Genomic DNA, 22322 nt, shown 5'->3' with positions numbered 1-22322 from the left:
AGTGCTGCTTGTAACCGCTTCAGGTTAGAAGAACGCGGAGGGTGATTTACACGAAATAATGAGAAGCGTCGAAGTGAAAGCGAAGGCAAACTGGTCAAGCAGAACATCTAGTACTTTTAACCGCTTCAAACAAAGAGGTGTTTAGAAGGGATGCATTGACACGAGTGTCAGGTCTGATAAAACTACCCTGACAGTGCTGCACATGATACCACTTTACACATCTTCAAGTGAGCTTAATAAGTTTGCTGCGATAAGCAGATGTGTCCCAATGTCGGCAGGTTGGAAAAACTTGATGACAATAGTGTAAACTTTGCTTTGTGAGACTGTCAAGGGGAGAAAAGTAGCTCCTTCAACACTAGAACCAACACGACGCACAGCAAAGGATTTCCCTCTAGATATTGAGAATAAATGGGGTTTTAAATGTACCACAATTCACAGGACTTTACACATGCACCTGGAGGAGCACATCTCAAACACTTTCACAGAAATGATTAAGACATGACTCATTGCCCTTCAAAGGGTCAGAGTGAGGTAGCAACAGTAATTAAAACTCCCGACAACAGTTTCCAAACCACAGAATGAAAATAGTTACATGTTAAGGCATGAAAAGAGGAGGAGTCCAGTCCTTTGCTCCATTCTTTGAGATAATATTGTGCAGTGCTGGTGTTTGTGCAGCTGACTGCATACATGCACAACAACAGAGGATAAAACTGTTGTTATTTAAGCATCGAGACATTGTTTCCAGAGGGTGTTGGCTGTTCTCTGATCACGGCTGTAGAAACATCACAGTATTTAACTCTATAATCAAACCGCTGCCACAGCTGTAGGTCAAACACAGTGTGAAAGTGGCCTTTAAATTCCAGGTAATGAGTTGATGCTTATTATGGTATGTTCCTGTAGATGTTGCACATTAAATCAGATGGCGCTGTATTGTTTTGAAGTCACACCACTAGGTGGCCAAAGAGCTCCACTCATGAGGTTGTCTCTCCTATGATGAAGGACGAAAGAAGGAACATCAATAAAATCCTGTTAAACATTTATCAAAACCCCATGACGAGATGGTGAGTTTTTAACAGTATTAACCAAAGTGTAAACAAATGAAGCTGCTGCTCAAAGAAATGTGTACATTAATATATTATATAATATTTTGCAAAGGTGATAAACACAAATGCACTAGCCCGTTACAGTGTGTTAAAATTCAGTAACATTTATTGGAGAAGTTGAACGTGTGTTGGAGAACAATGTGATCCAAAATGGTGGCCTCCATAATTAACCCTGCTCCTGATATGAATATAAAAAGGCTAATTCCAGGTAATAAAAAAATATTATCGTACAATCAGGTGATCGCAGATTGTACACTTATAAATAACATGATTTTTATCTTCAATTTCTATCACATGATAAGAATTTCACCTAACTTTTGGACACAATGGACCTTTGATGTTTTATTTTGTAAATATTAGTACATTTAATGATTACAGGTTTGCTGTATTTCTCATGAATGGCCAAAGTAAAGTGTGGCAGTACAAGTCATCAATGTTCTCCTTTTCCTGGTCTGTTTATTTTAATATCTTATTAATTTTACATCATGTCCTATGTAAATTTGTATTTGTACAAAATTTAAGTGTATTTTACTGTGAAAATCACCAACTTAATGATTTACCTCCTCAGTGTTAATATCATGATTGTGTTTTAAATCAGAGTCCAAATGGGGAAGAGTTCAAGACCACTTTTTCTTGTCCAATACCAATATCATGAACCTCAAGCATCTACCAGTACTGATATGATACAGTCACTTTTCATCTTTTAAATGACTAAGCTGTAAGGTTTTTGATCTACTGGTCCATCTTGGTTCCCACCCTTACCTATGGTCATGAGCGATGGGTCATAACCGAAAGAACAAGATCGCGGGAATGTGCCACCGAAACGGATCATTCGGGAGTGAGCCGCTGGTGGCTCGGGCACCTGGTAAAGATTCCATTGGGGCAACTCCCTAGGGAGGTGTTCCTGGCATGTCAAATTGGGAGGAGACCTCAGGGCAGGCCAAAGTGGAGAGATTATGTCTCTCCCTCATCTCCCTCTTGTCCTTTCTCTCCCCCCATTTTCTGTCCCCCACCTCTCCACTGTCCCCCATTTTTCCTTTCACCCCAACCGGTCGAGGCAGATGACCGCACATCTCTGAGCCTGGTTCTGTCAGAGACTTCTTCCTGTTAAGAGGGAGTTTTTTCTCTCCACTGATGCCTAGTGCTTGCTCATTGTGTGAACTGTTGGGGTTCTCTGCTCTCTTTGATGTTGTCTATGTACAGTGCCTTGAGATAATGTATGTTATGATTTGGCGCTATACAAATAAAATTGAATTGAATTGAAAAGTCTGGGGCCCCCTGCTAGACCTGCTACCCCGATGACCTGATCTTGGATAAGCGGTTCATAATGCATAGATGGATATCTGATCCAGTGTTTTTGACTGGTATCAGACCGATACTAATACTCTATAGTGTATGGGCTCATCTCTAACCCACATAAGTCCTTCATGTTTCTCCATGTTGCTCAGTGCTGCTCACTGTTTCCTGTTGGTGGACCGTGGACTGCAACCTCTTCTTCCCGGCCCCTCTTTTTGAGGTCCCTGTTCGAAAATGAAATGCCCAAACTAAATAGAGTATATCTCTGCAATTACAAGCTCTATGTGAATTATCTTGGTCTCAAAATAAAGATAACACTTTCCACCAGAAGTGTAAGTTTCACTGTAGATAAAACTGTGCCAGAGTAAATGCAGATGGGACCCACAATAAATGAAGGATTTTTTCCATCGCCCAAAGAAATATTAGATTTTAAAATAAATATCACCTTTAAAAATGAATATTAGGAGCTTAAAGCTGCTTAAAGAGCTTAAAGCAGCTTAAAGTGGACATTGGCTGTGCAAAGTCTGATGATGCTGAAGTGAAGCAGAGTTAAATTACAGAGGTTTTAGTGAATCTAGTTTGGCACTATCTATGAAAATATATGAAGAAAAACTTCAACTTAACTTAATTTTATTCACATATCACTATTAGTCTAATAAAAACTTGTTTTGAATTTAAAAAAATAAAAAAAATCATTTTTCTCTGGAGCGTCAGAGACAACGTTGAGCCTCAGCCTGTTCAGGGCTATAGCTCCGGCTAGCATTGGCCAATCTGGGTGATTGACAGCTCGTTTTAGTCATCAAAGCCAATAGGAACAGGCTGCGGTCTCCAAATGCACGTAGCTCCTTCCGTTAGTTCGTCAGAAGGACGCAAATGCGTATGACGTAGATTGACAGACATTCGCCCTTCTCCAATCAAAACAAGCTAATGGCCGTTTGAAATGCCCAATCAGACCAGGAAGACGCCCCAAAGCATGCTGGGAAGTGTAGTTCTCAGTTTGAAGTGGCTTTGTTCCAGTGAAAACAGCTTGTTTTGCTCAACAACAAAGGTAAGACAACATTTCTGGTTGTATTTCTTGAAAGTTAGTTGTTGTTTTGCTCTTATTTTGCGGCTGGATCCATGAGTTTTGGTCGTAGAGTGATATAAATGGTACTGTTGGAATCTGTGGAGTCTCTACTATGAGCAGACATGTTTTTTTTCAACATGATAGCGCTGGTTCTCCGTTGCCGCTTTTAAATGTTTACGCTGTTATGGTGTTGGTTAGATTACTTGGCGTTTAGTCCATGTTTGGTGAACATAGGAATGGTTTTTATGAGCTAATAGCATAGCCGGGTTTCTGAGCTTTCTGTGGGTATGCAGCATGTCAATATTGATCAAAGGTAAATGTGCCTTTGATTAATGTGCATCGCAGTGTGTATTTTTGCCCCCAGTACTGGGGGCTACCGGGAATAAGAGGAACTGCAGACTGACAGACATCCATATCTTAAGCCTGCAGTGTTTATATTTGGGCTGTGGACTTTAAATCCAGAAGTTATCATAATTAAAAGCTGGTATTCACCATACAGGGCACTGTTATATGTCTGTTGTGGCACCTGTTACTGTAAAAGTTTCCTTTGCCCACACATAGATTTCACTTTAGTACCTGAAACTTGTTTTTTACTCTGTGATTTCAGATCCGCCTGGAACAAATGCTGTACTCGCCTCAGTATGACATCAGCAGAAAAAAACGTTATGTTTAAATGAGTCTCTTAAGACTCATGGTGACAAAAGCTGCCATGCCCTTCCCCAGTGACATCATGGTTAATAATATGGCTGCAGATTATACTGTGTCAGTGTGAACTGTGTCTCCCCAGGAAAATTATACACCGGAGAGAAGGTCAAGCACACCTAACACACAGTCAGCAGACATGCAGGTAATACAATAATGATTTTACAGCCAGGCCATTAAGTGTTCTTCCCAACTATCACCATAGCAGTGTGTGTGTTATAGCAAAGGACGTCAGGGAACACCCACTGTGTGACAGCTGAAACAGCCCCACCATATGTAAAGTAGATAACGTTGTGTTTAATGTTGGTCATTAAAAAACTCCCTGCCTACTGGAATGTGACCCGAGGTGCTGTACTTTTTACAATGCCATGACTTAGCATACCTTTGGACTAATTAATGTCACATACTGTCAAGTACTGCCATGGAAAACACGACCAAAGATTTTGCAATTAAATCATTTGCCACATCACAAGAGCACAGGTGGAAACACTCCACCAATAAAACCCAAAAATACCGTTGGGAATGTTAAATGTATTTATTAAAAAAAATATTTATAAAATACATATATTAAGATTTTAGATTGTCATTGTGCAAATAAGTACAAGCATTGCGTCGGGCACACAATATTATGTTACATACTAGAGTACGAAGCTTTTTAAAACCACGCTACCTTTATAAAAACAAGTGAAAATAAATCGCTGACAATTACTATAATAAATCTTAAATCTTCAAACACAGAAGACAAACGATTAAATATCTCATAGTAAATATCTCAGTTATCCACAATACCTCAGCACTTTATGTTAATTAGCAGGATGAAATGCAGTGGCAAAGACTTAGGTCAGGACCCTCACCTTACATATTAGATTGGCTAAAACAGCTACTTATTGTATTTCCCTCACAAGTGCCATGCAGCTGTCTTAATTGTAATGGTTCAACAAAGGTTATTAATTATGCAGACACTATACAGTCCACTGTACATGCTTTTAAACATCAAAACAACTGTACTGATAATAACATGCTTGGTCACTTAACACAACAGCCACCACCAATATGGAGAAGCAAATCATGTGGGCAATCAGCTGGCCATGTTGACCTCCTCTCTGACAATGTGAGAGTAAACAAGCAGTGAAGTTCATTGCACATGACAGATCGCTGCCCATCTTTCTTCCCCTGCATTCATTTCCTTCAACATCATTAAGTCCCGGGTCACAAAACTTGAGAGCAGTTTTCCTGCTTTCACAATTCTGTCTCCTTTTCTTCACCGTCACCTGTTTCTAAGTAATATTCATCATCGGTTGTCGTGTCCGAGCTGCTGTCGGAAGACTCCTCAAAGGTGCTGAGGCTGGACACGTAACCTCTGGAGGGCAGGCGCCCTCTGGAGGACTGGCTTTCAACTGACTGTGGTGCTCCTGGCGGGCTGGGAAAGGTAGGAGAAGAAATGCTGGGGGGGGTGGATATGCGTCTGGACACTGGTGATAAGGGAGGTGTTGGAGGAGGTGTTGGGGGACCCTCCACATCCCATTCAAAGTCACAGATGTTCACGTTAGCACCCCAAAGGTGGGCTGGCTTTGACGCTGTGGCAACTCTGGGTGGAGAATTATTGACCCCTGAACTCCAGTTTGTCAAGCAACTGGTAAACGATCGAGGTAGTGACCTTGATCTCATTTTACCAGGGTCACCGGAGTAGTATGACACACCATATTCACTTGGCGGCAATCCTGCAGGGAAAGACCACCGATCCAGGTCTTTGCCATTTCCGCTACAAGTCGAGGATGGTCTAGAGAGATCACCCACACTCATGAATCTGGAACCTGTGGAGATACGTCCAGGTCCTGAGGGTCGACTGGACAGTACTGAGCTCACAGAAAATGACCTCCCAGGCACAATGCCATACTTTAAGTCTGCATAGGAGGATGCTAAGTGCTCCCTGTCTTGTCCAATATCTGGACTTGGAGGACCTGTGGATGCCCGGCTTCTTGAACTCCCCAAGCTGATTCCTTCTCCTGCGTCGCATGAGGGGGACTCCCTGCGGCGCTGCAGCTTTGGGCTGTAGAACACACTGTCGTCTGTTGCATCAGGTGAGGAAAATGGGGAGACAGGGGTAAGGGACACAGGGGTAAGAGAAGAGAAAGGGGAGAAGGGGCTCCTGGGACTGGATGTGGACTTCCTGAACTGAGTAGCATAACCATCAGATTGGTTGGGGTTCAAATTGGGACTGGGATCTCTGCATGTGGGTGACTGGCTTGTTGGTTTATAATCAGTCTTGTTGTCTTTGAAAAAATCCAGCTGGTGTATTGTTGGGCTGTGGGCTGTGAGATGAACTTGGGTTGCACTTTGTAAAGCTTGTCCTTCACAAGCACTTTTCTCATCTTGGCCAGTTTCTGGAGGTGATTTTTCGGACCAAGCGGAGAAACCATCTCCTGTCACAGCTGGGGGCGGTATGATGGTGTATCTGTTTTGTGTCCATCTGTTTGTATCCTCAGTTCCCTTCACACTGTCCTTCAGCATTGATCCCCCCTCCTCTAGTGTTTTGGTATGGTCAACAGTGGCATCACTGACACTGCTGATGTCACTCAATCCACTAACAGAAGGCGTCTGCAAAGCCCGCTTCCATTTCCATGGAAAGGACGGATCATCTTCAGACCTTCTGGTGCTAAATGTTTGTCTCAGTTTATTAAGAACCTGGTCCATTTTATTGTTTGTCTTGTTGGACCTCTCAGAGTCTGATCTTGATAGACTGAAACTTGGTGTGCTCACACTTTTCTTTAGAGCAAACCGGCTTCTCTTTGGACTTTGTTCATTGTTGCTCTCCACTGAAAAGAACCTGCTTTTACTGAGCATACTCTCCTTCATTGTTTTGTTCCTGCTTTCTTCACCCTGGGATTGACTACCTGTTGAGCTGCTACCACTGGAACTGTGGTCTGAATGACTCTGGGATTTACCTGACACTTCCTTGCTCTGTGATGTATGTGGTTGTTGACTTAACCTGTTCTCCAAAGAAACCTCTGCGTTTGCAGTGTGTTGCATGGGGTTAGGTGTAGAGTTCTGTGGCACAGTTCTAGCTGTATTTACTTGGGATTTAATGCTGTAAACCAGTGTTTCAGTTACACATGTTGAAGAGGGGTTCTGTGGACACGCTGAACTAATATCAACTCTGTTAAGTAATACCTGACCAATCTGGTGATTATCTTGATTGCCATTATTGGTGTGAAATTTGAGTGCATCAGTTTCTGAAACCTCACATTTTGAACTTTCCTGTGTGGCAGTTTTTTTTTGGAGAGGCAAAGATACGGTCTGGGGTGAGCTAATTTGTGACATAGGGGGTTTGGATGTGGCTATGGTCTTGGCTAAACTGGGATCAGCATGTGAGGAAAGTTCTGGAGTATAAGTTGACTGAGAGGCCTGTGGATAAAGAGGAGATCTAGGTAATTTTGTCAGAGATTCTCCCTGTGCTGACCTGCTTGACATGAGAGTGGAGTAAGGTGGGGAGCTATAACGAAGCTTATAACCACTTGACAAATCAGCAGGGAGAGAGAAAGAAGTGGAGGGGTGACACTTGACTGTGCCATACTCCACAGATAGTGGCCTCTCCTGTCTGTTTTTACCTAAGTCCTGTCTTACATGATCAATGTTCATTCTGCCACTACATTCTTGTTTTGACCGGTCTTGCTCTCTGAAATCAGATGAGTCAGATGACAGAGATCGATACTTGCTTCCCTTTGCCACTTCTATGCTGGAGATTTTGTGGGGTGGGGGAGTTGTATTTGAAGTTGGACTGCTTGATCTCAGAAAGTTGAAAATTGATGGGGTTCTACCACTTGGGGACCTGGAGGAAGATAGAGGACCTGTTGGGACATCGGGTGGATCTGGCTTTTTCACTGTGATGGGCTGAGAATCCACAGAGTCTTCCCATGTTACCCGTCTCACTTTCTTTCCTTCTACCCCCAGTTTCTTTGGGTCTGTTTCTGGGCTGCTTGAGAACATCGTCCCTTCCTTAGAGCTGGAATTTTTTAAGCAGCTGGGACTTTTGAGGATTGGAGTGGCAGGGGGCGTTAGGGGAGAAGGGTGAGTGATAGTGGTGGGAGAAGATGTGACGGCAGGAGTGACAGGAGGAGACAGGAGGGATGGGCTTGGGACAGTTGTGGATGGGGGGTAGCTTCCAGGCGTAGAGGCGATAAATGCAGGGATAGGTACAGGAGTGTACTTTGTTTTAGAGAAAGCACTGCCTGTAGTGATGAGGCTGGTCAGAGTTTTGGGGGGACAATTTTTGGGAATGGAGGCATAGCTTCTTTCAAAACCAAGAGGTGTGGTGCTAGTTTTAAAATGAGCACTCTGACTATTGAGAGAGGTGGTAGGAAGAGATGGCTTGGTAATCCCAGAATAGTTGTTGTGAAGAGATATGGGGGTGATGCAGGTTTTGGATGAGCAATGATCACTCATGTATTTGCTGTTGGTTTCAGTGGGTTTAACTGAGCTTTTGAGATTTTGGAAAGTAGGAGGTGAATCAGATACATTTGCATTACTTAGAGAACCCTTGCTGAGATTTGTAGGGTGAGTCAGTGTTTTGTGTGGTGTATCTCTGCTAATTTTAGGTGTAGACAAAACATCTTCGACATTACGAGACTTTTGTGGTTCTCTATTGTTTAAACTGGATCCAAATAGCTGTTTGTCTAATTTCTGCTCAGGCAAATCCCTGGCATTTCTTTCTTTGATGTGAGTTCCTCCCTGAGTCTCCTTAATAATGTTCGTGTTACCTATGAAAACTGTGTCTGCTGTGTTATTGTTGTCTCTGTTAAGGGAGATTTGACTTCTTAATCTGTTGTTGTCAGATGGAACTGGCATAGCCAAGTTACTTCTATCATTACATGGTGAAAATAAGGGTGTGTTCAGCTGGTCATTGATGCTCGGTGTAACATTGTGGGTTACAGGGGAACTGCCTTCCTGTGTAACTTGTTTCCACCATGAAGTGGATGTCAGTGTGGTCCTTCTGGGAAGTGTTTGATTTTTTAGGAGAGCAGAGGTATCATATGGGGAATGTCTGGGTGAAGAGACTGATGGGTATATGTTTGTATTTTTGTTTGAGTCTCTGCAGTTCTGTTGCATCACAGATTCTCCTCTACTCAAAAAGACAGGTTTGGAACATGTTTGGGGTTGTTGGGTGAAGGGTGTGACTTCTGTATCTTTGTTCGTTGGTGAATTTGAAAAGAAGCGTGATTCAGACATGTTCCCTTCTCTGCGGTTGGAGGATGATGGAGGGGGGATAGGCCCGGTTTCAGCTGTTCTATAAGAAGTTAACTGTGGAGAAAGGACAGACTTTGTCCTGTCTTTCTCATTATTATTGAGAATGCTTTGAGAGAGGTGTGGTGTGTGCATGTTTCCTTGCTGATCTCTTGCTGTGTGGTTTTCATCAGATAAACCAGAGGCAGCAGTGGAGCTCATGCCACTGGAGTTCATTCTTCTTAAAGACAGAAGCAGACTGCTGGTTGTTGGTTTAGAGCTTAAAGCTGAGTGCACTCCTTGATTGCCAGTTTGTGGATTTCTCCTTTGTTCATTTGGATCAAGAGACATGGAAGATACATTTGGGGCTACAGGGCTTAAAGCACCTTTATCTAGCTTCCTGTTGTCCATTCTTTCAGAGTTTACATCCAGAGACACAGGCTGATTAATTTTCCTTTTTGATTCATAGTCCAGTCTTGCAAGGTCACTCTTAGTTGACCACTCCACTGTATTACTCCTGGTAACCAGGAATGGGTCTCTTTGTCGGGCTTGTGATCTTTCTGTGACTGCCCTCTCCACACCATGTTGGCTTGGCGCATGGTTTGTTGCAGTGCTGGCCATAACCTGGAAATTCCCTAGGGCTTCTGAATCTCCAATTCCCTCAAATCTTTTGGTCCTTCGTATTCGGCCAGTCCAGTGTGGAGCAAGAACAGTAACCATGGTGGAGGAAAGCATGGTCACAGCAGCATTGGATAGTCCAAGGTTGTTTTGGTCCTCAACCTGTGTATGCACCTTTATGTCTTTCTTAATCTCTTCTAAACCAGAGCAAGTGCTTTTTGGATGAGTCACATGTGGAAGTATGTGCAAGCTATGATAGTCATGTGGTCCGGAGTCGCCATTTGACAAAGGGTGATTTGTATTCACGTCCCTGGTCGTTTCCGGTTCATTGCACCCAGTTGTGATAACCTCCTCTGTCCTTGTTACTATCTTAAGTAACAAGTCACTGGCTGTCCCTGCAGGGGTTTCTGGTGGTGATGCTCCTTGGTTAACCTGTTAAAAGAAGAAGACTTAGTGTTCTATCTTCTATATATAACAATATATTGAGTTCATTATAAAAAAAATATTTAAAATGAAGCATTGATTTTCATTTTTTCAGATCTACCATTCAAGTCGAGCTTCTCCTCTGGTCTTTACTGTAGGTATGCTATCACAGCTGTAAATTATGTGCTTGCAGTAGTCAAAGCTTTGCCGCTCATGTTCCCATGGTTCAGCTATTTAAGAAATCCAAGCCCTGACAAACGGGTTATTTTCAAAGACATGAGAGCCTTCAAAGAGTGTGCACACAAAGCACACACATCCACTCCCTTCTAACACTTAAAATAATATCCAATCTCAGGTGTTTTCTAAAGTACACAATGTGACTTAGGATGCTGTGACGTGTTACGTCTACTTCTTCTCAGTTTCTGCACCTGGACAGCTCTTTTTTTAAAGTAACTAAGATTCAGTTTCACTATTGTGAAATGTCCTGATGGTTACCTGATGGCAGGTGTCCTCTGTATCAACCGTCTGTGGGTCCGGCAAACTAGCAAAACAGGGAAGAAAGGAAAAATTGAGCACACTAATGAAGATTACACGTTACAACTGCCAGCTAACTGTAGAATGCTAATGATGTACCCTTCGCTCGGCTTGTTATGGTTACCAAACTAAATATGGGTATGGCGCTTTGATTACCAACGACATTTGTCACACAATCAAAGGGTTGCACTTTCTCTGTGGAACTATTAATTATTATTGGATGCATTACAACAACAACTGAGGGCAATAAGAACTAAATTTGACAAGGCAATAAATCATCTAGATGACATGTAGGTTTTGTCTTGGTCAGTCAGAACTTTCATGTGTGTTTACTGTAAATACACTCTCACTCACAGACAATGGGGACATTACTCTGTGACAAAGAAAACCATTGTAAGATTTGATTTTGTAAACTAGTGCAATGTTTGAGACAGGATTTGGGAAACAGGAAAATTAACTGGGGTCTTTATTTTTCCTGTTTCCTGAACCGAATCAGAGGCTTTCAGATAACAACCTTCTTAGATTATGGAAATGACTTAGGTGTGAAAATCAACTGTGACTTTCCCTGTGCTCGGCCGCTGTAATGTTTTTGTGTGAGGTTCGAATGTGAAGAATTAGACACCTCACATTCGCCACTGCAATGCCGAATAACAGGGCGGTCCGCATTCCTCCTTTCCTACTTAACAGTTTTCTCACATGTCACATGTGTACCTGGGGTCACACCTCGCAACTACCTGTGAACGCCTGAACAATGTACTTGACTGTTGAACATGAAAGCACATGTTATCACAGGTGTGTGTCCCGCTCACTGCGAGTGCACAGACACAATCACACAATCAGGATTAGATCGTGACAACGGTTGCGTTCAACTGCATGAAAAGACAAACAGGTGGCTCACAAACAACTGAAGAGGTGTGCCTCTGTTGAGCCAATACAACCAATACCATTTATTGATTATTGACGACTTGCACTGTATTACAGGGTGGCGTGAAAGCAAGCTCAAGGGAACATTTGGAGCACACAATCAATGCTCTCTCACAACACAGCAGTTTTTATCACATGTTAGATCTTAAAATTTCCCTGCAAAACCAAGGCAGCAATTCTTATCTGATATAACCTCAAGTTATCTTGTGCTGCTGACGAGGTGTTGGATGCTTTGTGAGACATTAACTGTGAAATAGTTCACCCTGGATTACAGTAAGTGCTTCATATCCTTCTACTCTAGTCACTGGAACAAGGGAGAGGGAGAGAGAGCAGGGTCACTTTGTTCAGTTCACTTCCTTGTTTGTACAGAGAGCTGACCCTTTCAGATAGTGCGTCTCAGACTGCAGCCTGCAGACTGGGTCAACGTGTTCAGTTGATGTTTAACTTCATGCGGGAAATTATGATTTAAACGACTGTGCACTATCGTTATTGGCTTGTGTTCAAGACAACAACAGGGACCACTTCCAGTCTCGTAGACTAAGGCTGGGGTCACATTAGATGCATGTGTGTGTGACGGCTCCATCGCTGATTTTCTGTTACTTGCAAACCTCTGTTTGTGTGTTTGTCAGGTTTGTCTTTAAAAATGATCACAAAATTCTCAGTTTGACCTGCATCTCACTTCGTGTTGCTCACATATCAGAACGTGGTGACGGGCCTGAAAAGTTATCTTCACACTGCTTCTTCGCTTTGTGTCAAAAACACAAAGTGCGGAGACCATGCTTAAAGAATAGAGGGCACAGTCCTGCAGGAGCCTTACAAAGTCAATGAGCCTGTATTCCTCAGATCCCTAATGAGCGAACGTCACACACACATGATTTCATGTGGACACTGAGTGGGAAAGCTGCACTGTGAATCCATCCGTTTAATCTCATCTGCTGGTCCAGGAGATCAGCACAAGTCTGCATACATTTGTGTCGCCACACGCACAAAACTGACAAGCCTGTCACGACACGCGGAGAGGCGACATGACGGTGACACAATGTCCTGCAGGAAGAAGCAGGACTGGACAGACAGACAGGCAGGCAGACAGACAGACAGACAGACAGACAGGCAGACCCTGCCTCATTAGTCCAAGGGAACAAAAGACAGCTTTGGCTCTTACCTGCTGTGACAGCAGTCAGACTCTGGCTGGAGTTTAACTCCAACTTTTTGATTCTTGGAAAGTTTAAAGAAAAGAGAAGTGGTGAATCTGGGTCCGCACGCCTTTGCAGCCTCCTGCCGTCTTATTCCATCCGCTCCAAATATAATTACTGCAATAGATTCAGAGCAGCTGATTAACTGCTGCACAGTGAAACAAACAAGGCTAAACAGATTTTCCATGTAAAAGAACATATTTAACGTGAGTGTGTGTTCCACCTCTGTGTGGTCCCTTCTTTCTGATGGTTGACCGATGGCGGACCTGGCCAGATGGAGTTGCATCACTGTTAGGATTTTCTGGCTGGTCCCTCTCATCAACTGTTTCATCGTGCTGTGACCTGAACAAAAACAAGAAGAATGAATGAATTAATCTTTGCTTGTACCTCAAGCCTCTTTGAAGCAGCTGGAGGGCTGCGGTAAACAACAAGCTGGATTTACAGTCAACAGAGGGAGTTCATCAGAGTCTAAACTAGGGATGGGATGATATCAGATTGTTATCTCGCTTTGCAGTCAAAACCTCTAACATTTAGTTAATAGAATTTGCCTTGTTAATATTTCACATGAGTGACTTCAATATGCAGCTCACCATCGTACAGTCATAGTGATTCGTTATGAGTGCCACAAGGGGGTGTCTACATATTGCAACAGATTTTAGGAATAATAAAATAATGCTAAAACCTGACTTGGATATAATGTGCAGTCTTTAGATGAGAGCATGGATACAGGACAGGTTTGGACAAAAATCCAGAAACGATTGCCGGGCTCGGGTTTGGTCACAAATGACACATTAAGTAAAATAGGGTGAATTTAAATGTTGTTTAAGTGCTTTATTGAATATAGTGATAATAATTAGAAACTCATAAGTGAATGACCTGTTTCTGTTTCGACAGGCTACTGAACCATCCACTGTGAATACTATCCCTCTTCTCTGCAAAAACTCGGAGCACAATGGTTGGATCCGTTACTGTTATACAAGAACTGGTGGTTGTTAATGGTGAGTCTGAAATGCTATCATATTCATATGTGCTGGTAATAGCTCATAAAGTATCTGTGTGTGCGTGTGTGTGCTTCTTCCTGGATGTAACGATAACTTTTGGTGTTTGCCAACCATAAATAAAGCCTAACAACCTCCTGCGTGACGATCAAAGTACGCCTCAGCTTACTTACTTAGCTTACTGTAGACCTTGTGCCAGACTCGGACAATATTCTCTCGGGTTTGGCCAAGTTCGGAACAGAAAAATGTGGCCCGAGCAGCACTCTAATCCCGATTTATAGCCGATTATGGCTTTATGCTTAAAAGGTTGTGGTTATAAGTTAACTTTTCATGTACAAAGTATTGACACTTATTAAAAAAACATACAGTGACAGTAGTGTACTATTTGCATCTATGTGATTTATTCATGCGCGTACATAAATGCTACATATTTAGGTGAAAGGTTCACCCTGAGAGTATGTTAACCTGCCATGCAACGCCCTAAATGACTGGGTGTTGTCATAAAAGTGGTGCGGATAGAAAACTAAGGTCAGAGGAAAATCGGGGCAGACATGCTCCTTATCACTTAGACAGTACCGGACTGATAAGACGTGGTTACATAATGATCTAACACTGCTCACTCCACACTTGCTCTCACCACCAGTGCCAACACACCCACTCAACAACGATGTACTTTCACTGCTGAACCCACACTGAGCCAAAAACACAGTAAAGGCACAGAGCTGTGATGAGTCGGCTCTATAAATATGGACATATACGAGTCCTCGTGCAACCTTCGTTCAACATCAAGTTGCAGATTACATGTCACAGGACATTCCACAGTCACTTTCACTTAACTGGTTTATGTGCGCATGGATTGGGAGGCCTAATGTGACCTTGACTGATCTGTGGGACGATCACAGGGAAATATTTAAATTATTTATTTATCTAAATCACGCCCAGCTCTACCTCTCCATATCCACCTTACCTTCAGGTGCTGCAACTCCCTGGCTTTGTTACGGCTTAAGATCAGTGCTGCTATCATAAAAGACTGACATGATGTGACACGAGAGAGCGGGAGAGAGAAGTATGAGGGGTGAGGAAGGGTGATGGAGGGAGGGAGAGCATCATGCCCTTCAGCTACTAACTCCCTGCCAAGGCCAACACACCTTTTGTGTGGAAGTGATCTGCCTCTGCCTGAGGCAACAGAACAAATCTTACATCTTAGCCATATTAGTACTTATAAACCTGCGAGTGACAAGGATTGGCCAAAGTGACATGAGGCGTGTGGTGGTGAAGCATGAGAGGCTTCTGTTCAAATGTCATGTGCTGCACCTTCAGATCCAGGATCACATGTTGCCCTCACACTCTGTCCACCACAGCTCAAAACTATATAGTCTGAAATCTGCCGTCCTGATTAATTATGTGGCTCATCCAGTGCTTCTGCCTGTTACATGGCCAAATAAAGTGCTCCTTTATTTTCTCCTTCAGCAGAGCAGACTGTACAACTGTTTGTGGCCCATTCACTTTTGCTGTGTTTCCACTATAGTGTGATTCGTTTTGGCACAGTTGGAATGGTAGGCAGGCGTTATGACCTGAGTATCTGTACTTGGTAGACAGGGTTTGGGCTGTGCCCGATGGGCTGCGTCAGCCAGTGCGACGACATCGAACAATAACATCAAATTCAACACAACAGACAACAAAGGAGGCGATCCAGCAGCTCTTTTCCTGCTCTGTTTGTGGTTGTTTGTCGCAAAAAGACGTCAAGCTGAGAGTAAACTGCGGGCATTTGCCCTGATTCGATGGATATTTGCACTGATTGCAAGGGAATGGCACTTTTCTCTTGTCCAGTCAGCTGCTGGTTCCACCCTGACCATACCGTATCAGTTTACTCTGTAACCCAAAGGGAAGAGAAGAATGGAAACAATTGAGAAATGTAACTCTGTCCTCTCTGGTCTCCCTCACTAATCCGCCCGCATCACCACCATCCTACAGCAACTCTACTGGCTTCTGGTTAATTTCAGAATTCAATTCAAAATCCTCCTGCATGCCTTCAAGGCCATCCATATCCTTGCCCCTCCGTATCTCTCCGACCTCCTCCACATCACCACCTCCTCCTCCTTTCACCTCACTGTGCCCTTCGCCCGCCCGCCTCAGCACCATGTAGTCCAGAGATGGGGAGCAGAGCTTTCAGGGAACCATCTCTCTCTTCCCCTGTTCAAATCCTGGTCAAATCCTAACTCAAAACCCACCTGTTCAAAATAGGCTACTCTCTGTAATTTCACTCCATTATCTATTTACTGTGTCGTCCTGATGTCTGTTTATTATTGTTATTTGTTTTCCTAGTGTCCTTGAGTGTTCGAAAGGTGCTTATAAATAAAATGCATTAAGTATTATTAGTATTAGTATTAGTATTAAGCGCAAAAAAACAAACCGTACTGTACCAAAGTGAGCCGTTCCACACGGTGGAACCTTTTGACCCATATTCAACTTTCCAGACGGCAGCGTGAGCCAACAAAATCACATGTATGTTATCAGCTCAAACACTACGCAGCCCAAACAGATTTCCAATAATTTGTTGTTTTGTAAAGAGAAAGAAGTGTTCAGCAAACAATTAATTTATTTTGTGTTTGACGAACCAAATACAAGTAACTGTTGTGGTCTGTGGCTGCAGAGTTAATCCTTATAAAACACTGTGAATCTGCAGTGACCCATATTCAGGCCTGGATTATTTTCCCTGTCAAACACAGCACATGGAGTTACATAAAACAGTTAACATATACACAAATACACGCGTTACCTCTTGATCTCTGAATAATTTAAAAAAGAGTTCTTGAGGCGATAAAAATTCCAAAAATATAGCTGTAATCATTCTCGGAGTGCCGAGAAAATTATCAAACTTGACAATCTCGAGGAAGTAAAAATCGTAACAAGGTTTCCGTAGGTGAACGTGCGGAAGTCAATCATTGTATTAATGATAGATATTTCCTGATCAAAAAACCCCCCACAAAACCTAGCAGGATTAGGAACCAGTGAATTTTTTGGCAGCTGAACTTAAATAAATAATCAGTCACCACAATGTTTGTATCCTCGTAGTTTTAAATATTTTATCTTTAAAATGTATCTTTAAATAGCCATACTGTGAACTTTCCTTTTACGTTGAATTTCTGCAAAAAGGTTGAGATGAATGTTGACAAAGTGAACTGCAGTGTGTGGCATTTAAATAAAGCTACATCTTAAAATTAGAATGTGGAGTCTCACGTTGATGAAACACTGCCGCTGCAAAGTGTTCACACTGCGTGAGCAGAAGCTCTTGTTTTTAAATGCTCCATGGGCGGATGACTAATTGTTATCTTTGCATTCTGTGTGAGTGTGCCTCACACAAGTATGTTGGTGTATTCTTCACTGGAGGTCAGCCTGCCTGTTTGTGGGTGTGTGCCCAAATCCGCCAGCTAACACTTACATAACATGGAGTCAGCCTGAAGTGAAGAAGTGTGGGTGTGTGCTCTGATGAACACACATGCGGCAAACAATAAACACACACGAAACATCCCAGCTAATGATCTACACTCTGGACGTCCTTTTTCTTAGGATTCGCCCAACTAATGACTTTGTAAAGTGGAAACATCAGATGTGCAGAACAGAGTGAGACTTGTTCTGTGTGTCATGCCACACCTTCAGTGCCTGTCACACATCCAGCATGGCTGTTTATGTTTCACTCTGTGGATGATATACAACAATAAACAGGGAGCAGCAGCAGCAGCAGCAGCAGCACCGAAGAATTGAGGAATTGAACTGCAGGCCTGGATGTGCATGTGTGAGCTTGTGTGCTAAACACACAGTGCTGCTTTAGTGTTCTGCGTACCAAATAAAAACTTCCTGGTACACGTTTCCTGACCAAATATAATAGCAATTCATAATATTATTGCAATAACTGTAAACATATGCTTTGTTAGCTTAACATAACCGTAAAGTAAACAACAGGCAGCCTCCTCTGCAGAATCCACCTTCCTTTAGTTTGTATCCATTTTGCCAAAACAGAAACAGATGAAGTGATGTCACAAACACATGAACAACACTGCCAAAACATGTTGATGAGGATGTTTCAAAAACATGTTACAACCATTACAATGGAAATGACATTGTAAAAAACAATGTTATAAAAACATATTTACTCAGAACATGTTTTTTGGGGTGGAAAAACAACCCTCTACAAAACTTGAACTGACTATTGGTAAGCAAGACAGCATTATGGAATATCCCACGTTTCTAAATTCCATCCTCCTGTGTTAGGGATGAGTGAATCAGCAGCACAGGCCCAAGCTGAGCATATTTATACTCCATAATTCACACGCGACACGCTTTGCTATACGGAGAGAGCGGGCCAATACAGAGCCCTATGCCAAACATGGTACGTACCACGCAATAAAACACTTATATAATAAGTTTTAAGGATTACACTGGCGTAACTTTCTTTGGCATCACACTCAAATCTACCAAAATGCGTCATAACACACATTATATTATAAAATACCACTCGTCCCGCTTCCTATGGTGTAAACACAGCGGCTGAACTAAGTATGAAATATTGACTGATCCAATATCTTAACGCCGTATTAACTCAAACGTAGCCATGGCTCTGTGGGTTGTTTCCATTAAACTGTGAGACATGCGTGCGCGTCATGATGCTCACTCAAACATTAAATACACAGATTAGTAAATGGGATTCGGCGTAGTGCTCTCCCGACTCACGAGGACGGCTCGCGTCGCGGCTAAAACAGTCTCTCGGAGACATAAAAAAAGTGCCCAGCAACATTTAAGAAGTGATTATAACGCATAAAGACACAGTATAGTAACGTGGTAATAAAGTGTGCGGTGACGAAAACACATGTACAGACGTTTAGATTACCGTGCAGTCGCGGTCCGTGCAGCTCGTGGTGTCCTGTGCGCAGGCGGAGCAGTTCTGAGCTGCTGCAGCTCTGCTGCTCCTGCGTCACTTGTTGACATCCTACACGAACCGGTTCAGTGAGCCGTCAATATTCTCACGGGCAGAGAGGAACATCTATGAAATGTGGCGCGGAGGCCAAAAAAGCAGCAGAGCAGTGAAAGTGCACGCCACTGTCCGCGTGGAGGTTAAAGTTTAACAGTAATATCACCTGCAGTCACACAGGTGAGACCGGGAAATCACCACCGGCCGCGTCCCTTTCCTCCAGCTTTGCACCCTCAGCCATCTCCTTCTTGGGACACAGTCCAGCTGCTCAAGGTTCAATTCTCCTTTGTTATGGCGCTTGACTGGTTTCCAAAGAAAATCACTTTTTGTTTCATTTATATTTTATAATAATTTTATAAATGAAAAACTAGAATTTCTACATAATATTATAATTAAAGACCAAATTATTTAATGTTTTTGCAGATTTGCTTGTGCAAAATCCTTTATAGAAACCTAATCTAGGTCCCAATGTGCTCAAGTTAAAGGTGCAGTGTGTCACTTGTTCCAAAAATAAAGTTTGAAGGAATATATGACATGATATACAACTTGGTGCACAGATGTGTTCCTTACCTTCCTTACCAGAAATGAGTTTTCCAAATGGTTTGGTGCCATGATTGTTCGCTCGGGAGGACAGTTTAGTTTTCTCGTGCTTTCACTTTCACAGTAAGACAATAAGTTAAGAACCCTGATTCTGAGAACAACATAATATCACCTTCTTATTTTTTCAGGCCGGCCCAAGCTTTTATTGGGCCCTAAACTGAATTTCATTTCACCACCTCGGTGTAGTCTTGATACAAATGTAACACCATAAATTCCATTAATTATAGTGTCACTTTAGTTTAGTATTAATATGTGCGTTCATATTCACAGCAAAGTACTAAGTGTGGTGATACTGAGCTTGAATTACACAAGTAAACAAGATGAATGACTTTGTTTTTTTAAGATTCAGAACAGAATGAGCAAATCTTCATCTACAAATCTACAAAAAAACTAATAACTTAAGCTCTAAAAGTCTTTATGATGCTAAAATGTTTTTTTTTCCTCCACACATATTAGGAATAAGTGAAATAAGTGGCTGACTAAGCAGCCTTGTGCCGGCTCTGGCTGCATATTTTGAACAACCTGTCAAAAAGGTATGTTTTTAGCGGTATTTTCAACTCAAATTATAGGCAAAAATGTTAATGGTGGTTAGGGTTAGGGCCCACAGAAAGAGTGAGGTTGGGGCTAAACATAGACAGGCCTAGGCAGTAAGTTATAGACAATGACATTAAAAAACTGGGAGTCAAACCCATATAAATCATACCAAAGTATAATGCTTTAACCAGTAAGCAATCTGCTGGCGGAAACCTCATTGAAGCTACTTGATACTGACACACCCAAGGCACCAGATTGCTGTTATTTATAACTTTCCACTCTATTTTCAAACAGATACCCAAATGTCAGACAAAAAAAGTCACCCACTTAGTGTGCTACATTTAGGTTGGTTTATCGTCCAACATTGAATACAATAAGCATGTTTGTATAAGTGCAAAATATAATAACATCCTGCGTTGCCATGTTTCTACAGCAAGCCCAAATGGCCAAACTAGATGGGCCTTTAAAGGTAAACTTTTAAAGTGTTATTAACAGGTTATTATGATCTGATATAAAGAGTTTGAAAGACAGTCACACAGTAAAAACTACACAAAATATGTCACGTTTCAGAGATGATCTGATGAGAGGACAGAGAGCCATGATCCCAAAAGGTGAGCATTTTAACAATTTACATATGAAACTGAGCCATCAACTCATTTCCCAGCAAGTCGTAATCATAATTAAAAACACAAGAATAATCCGAATTTCTAAAACATTTCAATGGCCACCAGCGCTTCAACACACTGTACAACTGTTTATCTGATGGTCAGCCACCTAAAGGCGGTTTGGGAACAAAATGTTCCGCAAGTTTATTTTAACACAAACAGTTTTGCCTTTTTAACAAATGATTCATTACAGTGGTGTATGAACTCCAGTAAACCCTGCTGGATTTTGTGACATCAGTGTCTTCTCTCTTCTGTCTTTCTCTCAAACATGTTGGAGAGCTTTTGTGTCCATTAGGTGTCCACACCCTATCACCACATGGCAGCTCTGGCTGTGTTTCTGAAGTCAGGCCAGCGCCCTCTTCCCGCCAAGCAGTCCAGTCTTTCCATTTCTTCAGAAATGAAGAAGAAAGCTTGGACTGTGTCTGTTATGTAATGCGAGCAGCCTGGGAATGTTTACTGTGCGATCACGCGGAAGCAGTGCAGTGCACATCAAATACCTCAGCCACAAAACACTTGTGTTTCTACACATTTAAAATAAATCTGTGTGTTTATTATCTTCACAATGGCCATTTATACTGGTTATACTACATAAGCTGATTAAAATGTCAACAAATGAACTCTAGGCAGTTTCTCCCCTTATTCTCTCAGTGTTATTGATTCAGATTTAAACTTTAATGATTTCAAGCATATCATTTCTTTTTTCCATTTTTTTTAGATCAGGTTGCCAAATGTCTTTATTCTATCCTCCTTCTACTTCATTCAGATCAGGTTGGAAGCTGCTGAAATGACAACCTTTGCCCCGTCAGAGTAAACATAACCTCCCGTGGCCCTGAAGGCATGAACATAGTGACAATACTCAGACGGGCTGTCACATTCTCATCGTGTCTGACAGCGCAAAGTGTGTCAAGAAAACATTCCCCATGTACCATCACAACACCAGCAGCCGCCTGTTGTCCCCTGTTGGCTCCATGGATTCATGCTGTTGACTCTTAAATTCAGCTTGTGTCTCAGCAAAAATGTACACTTTTTTTTTTTTTTTTTAATTGTCCAATGTTGGTGAGTGTGTGTCCACAGCAGCATCACATTCCTGTTTTTGACTGACAGAAGAACCTGAGGGGGTCTTCTACTGCAGTGCAGAAGGAAACCACACGAGGTCAGTGTTGTTCTAACATTGGAATGAGTGTATAATGTAAGAGCAGAGAGGTGATGTTGTCAGTCAGATATAATCGGGATATGGTTCAATTACATGACGATAATAATAATAGTGGCTTCATATTTTGTCAACACACTGTCTAAATCCTCCAATCTAATCATTGCCTTTCAGATAAGAAGACGACAAAACAACAAAGGCGCAGACAAGGAAGAATAATTAAATACATTTAAAGCACAAAAGAATGATGACAGTTAGAATAAATAACAATATAATGGTTAAATATGAAAAGGAATGGTATGGCACCTTCATTGATGCATGATGTGT

General features: G+C 42.2%; 1 protein-coding gene and 1 long non-coding RNA gene across 2 annotated transcripts; one reads left to right on the top strand and one right to left on the bottom strand.

Annotated features, from left to right (window-relative positions):
• Window positions 1-3405: 3405 nt before the first annotated feature.
• On the top strand, window positions 3406-21839 carry LOC122774884. The gene is made up of 4 exons (XR_006361031.1): window positions 3406-3447; window positions 4073-4312; window positions 13974-14077; window positions 21609-21839. It is a non-coding gene; the product is annotated as an uncharacterized LOC122774884 (long non-coding RNA).
• On the bottom strand, window positions 4688-19172 carry zmp:0000000991 (mucin-3A). The gene is made up of 5 exons (XM_044034466.1): window positions 18966-19172; window positions 13303-13421; window positions 13049-13196; window positions 10924-10969; window positions 4688-10437 (listed from the first exon to the last, which is right to left on the bottom strand). Exons 1-5 carry the CDS (start codon window positions 19061-19063, stop codon window positions 5407-5409), a joined length of 5442 nt encoding a protein of 1813 aa, XP_043890401.1. The 5' UTR covers window positions 19064-19172; the 3' UTR covers window positions 4688-5406.
• Window positions 21840-22322: the final 483 nt, after the last annotated feature.

This window comes from Solea senegalensis, linkage group LG1 (genome assembly GCF_019176455.1).
Source record: "Solea senegalensis isolate Sse05_10M linkage group LG1, IFAPA_SoseM_1, whole genome shotgun sequence".
NCBI classification, from domain to species: Eukaryota; Metazoa; Chordata; class Actinopteri; order Pleuronectiformes; family Soleidae; genus Solea; species Solea senegalensis.
Note: the sequence above shows the minus strand (reverse complement) of the source record. Positions and strands in the feature narration are given on the sequence as shown.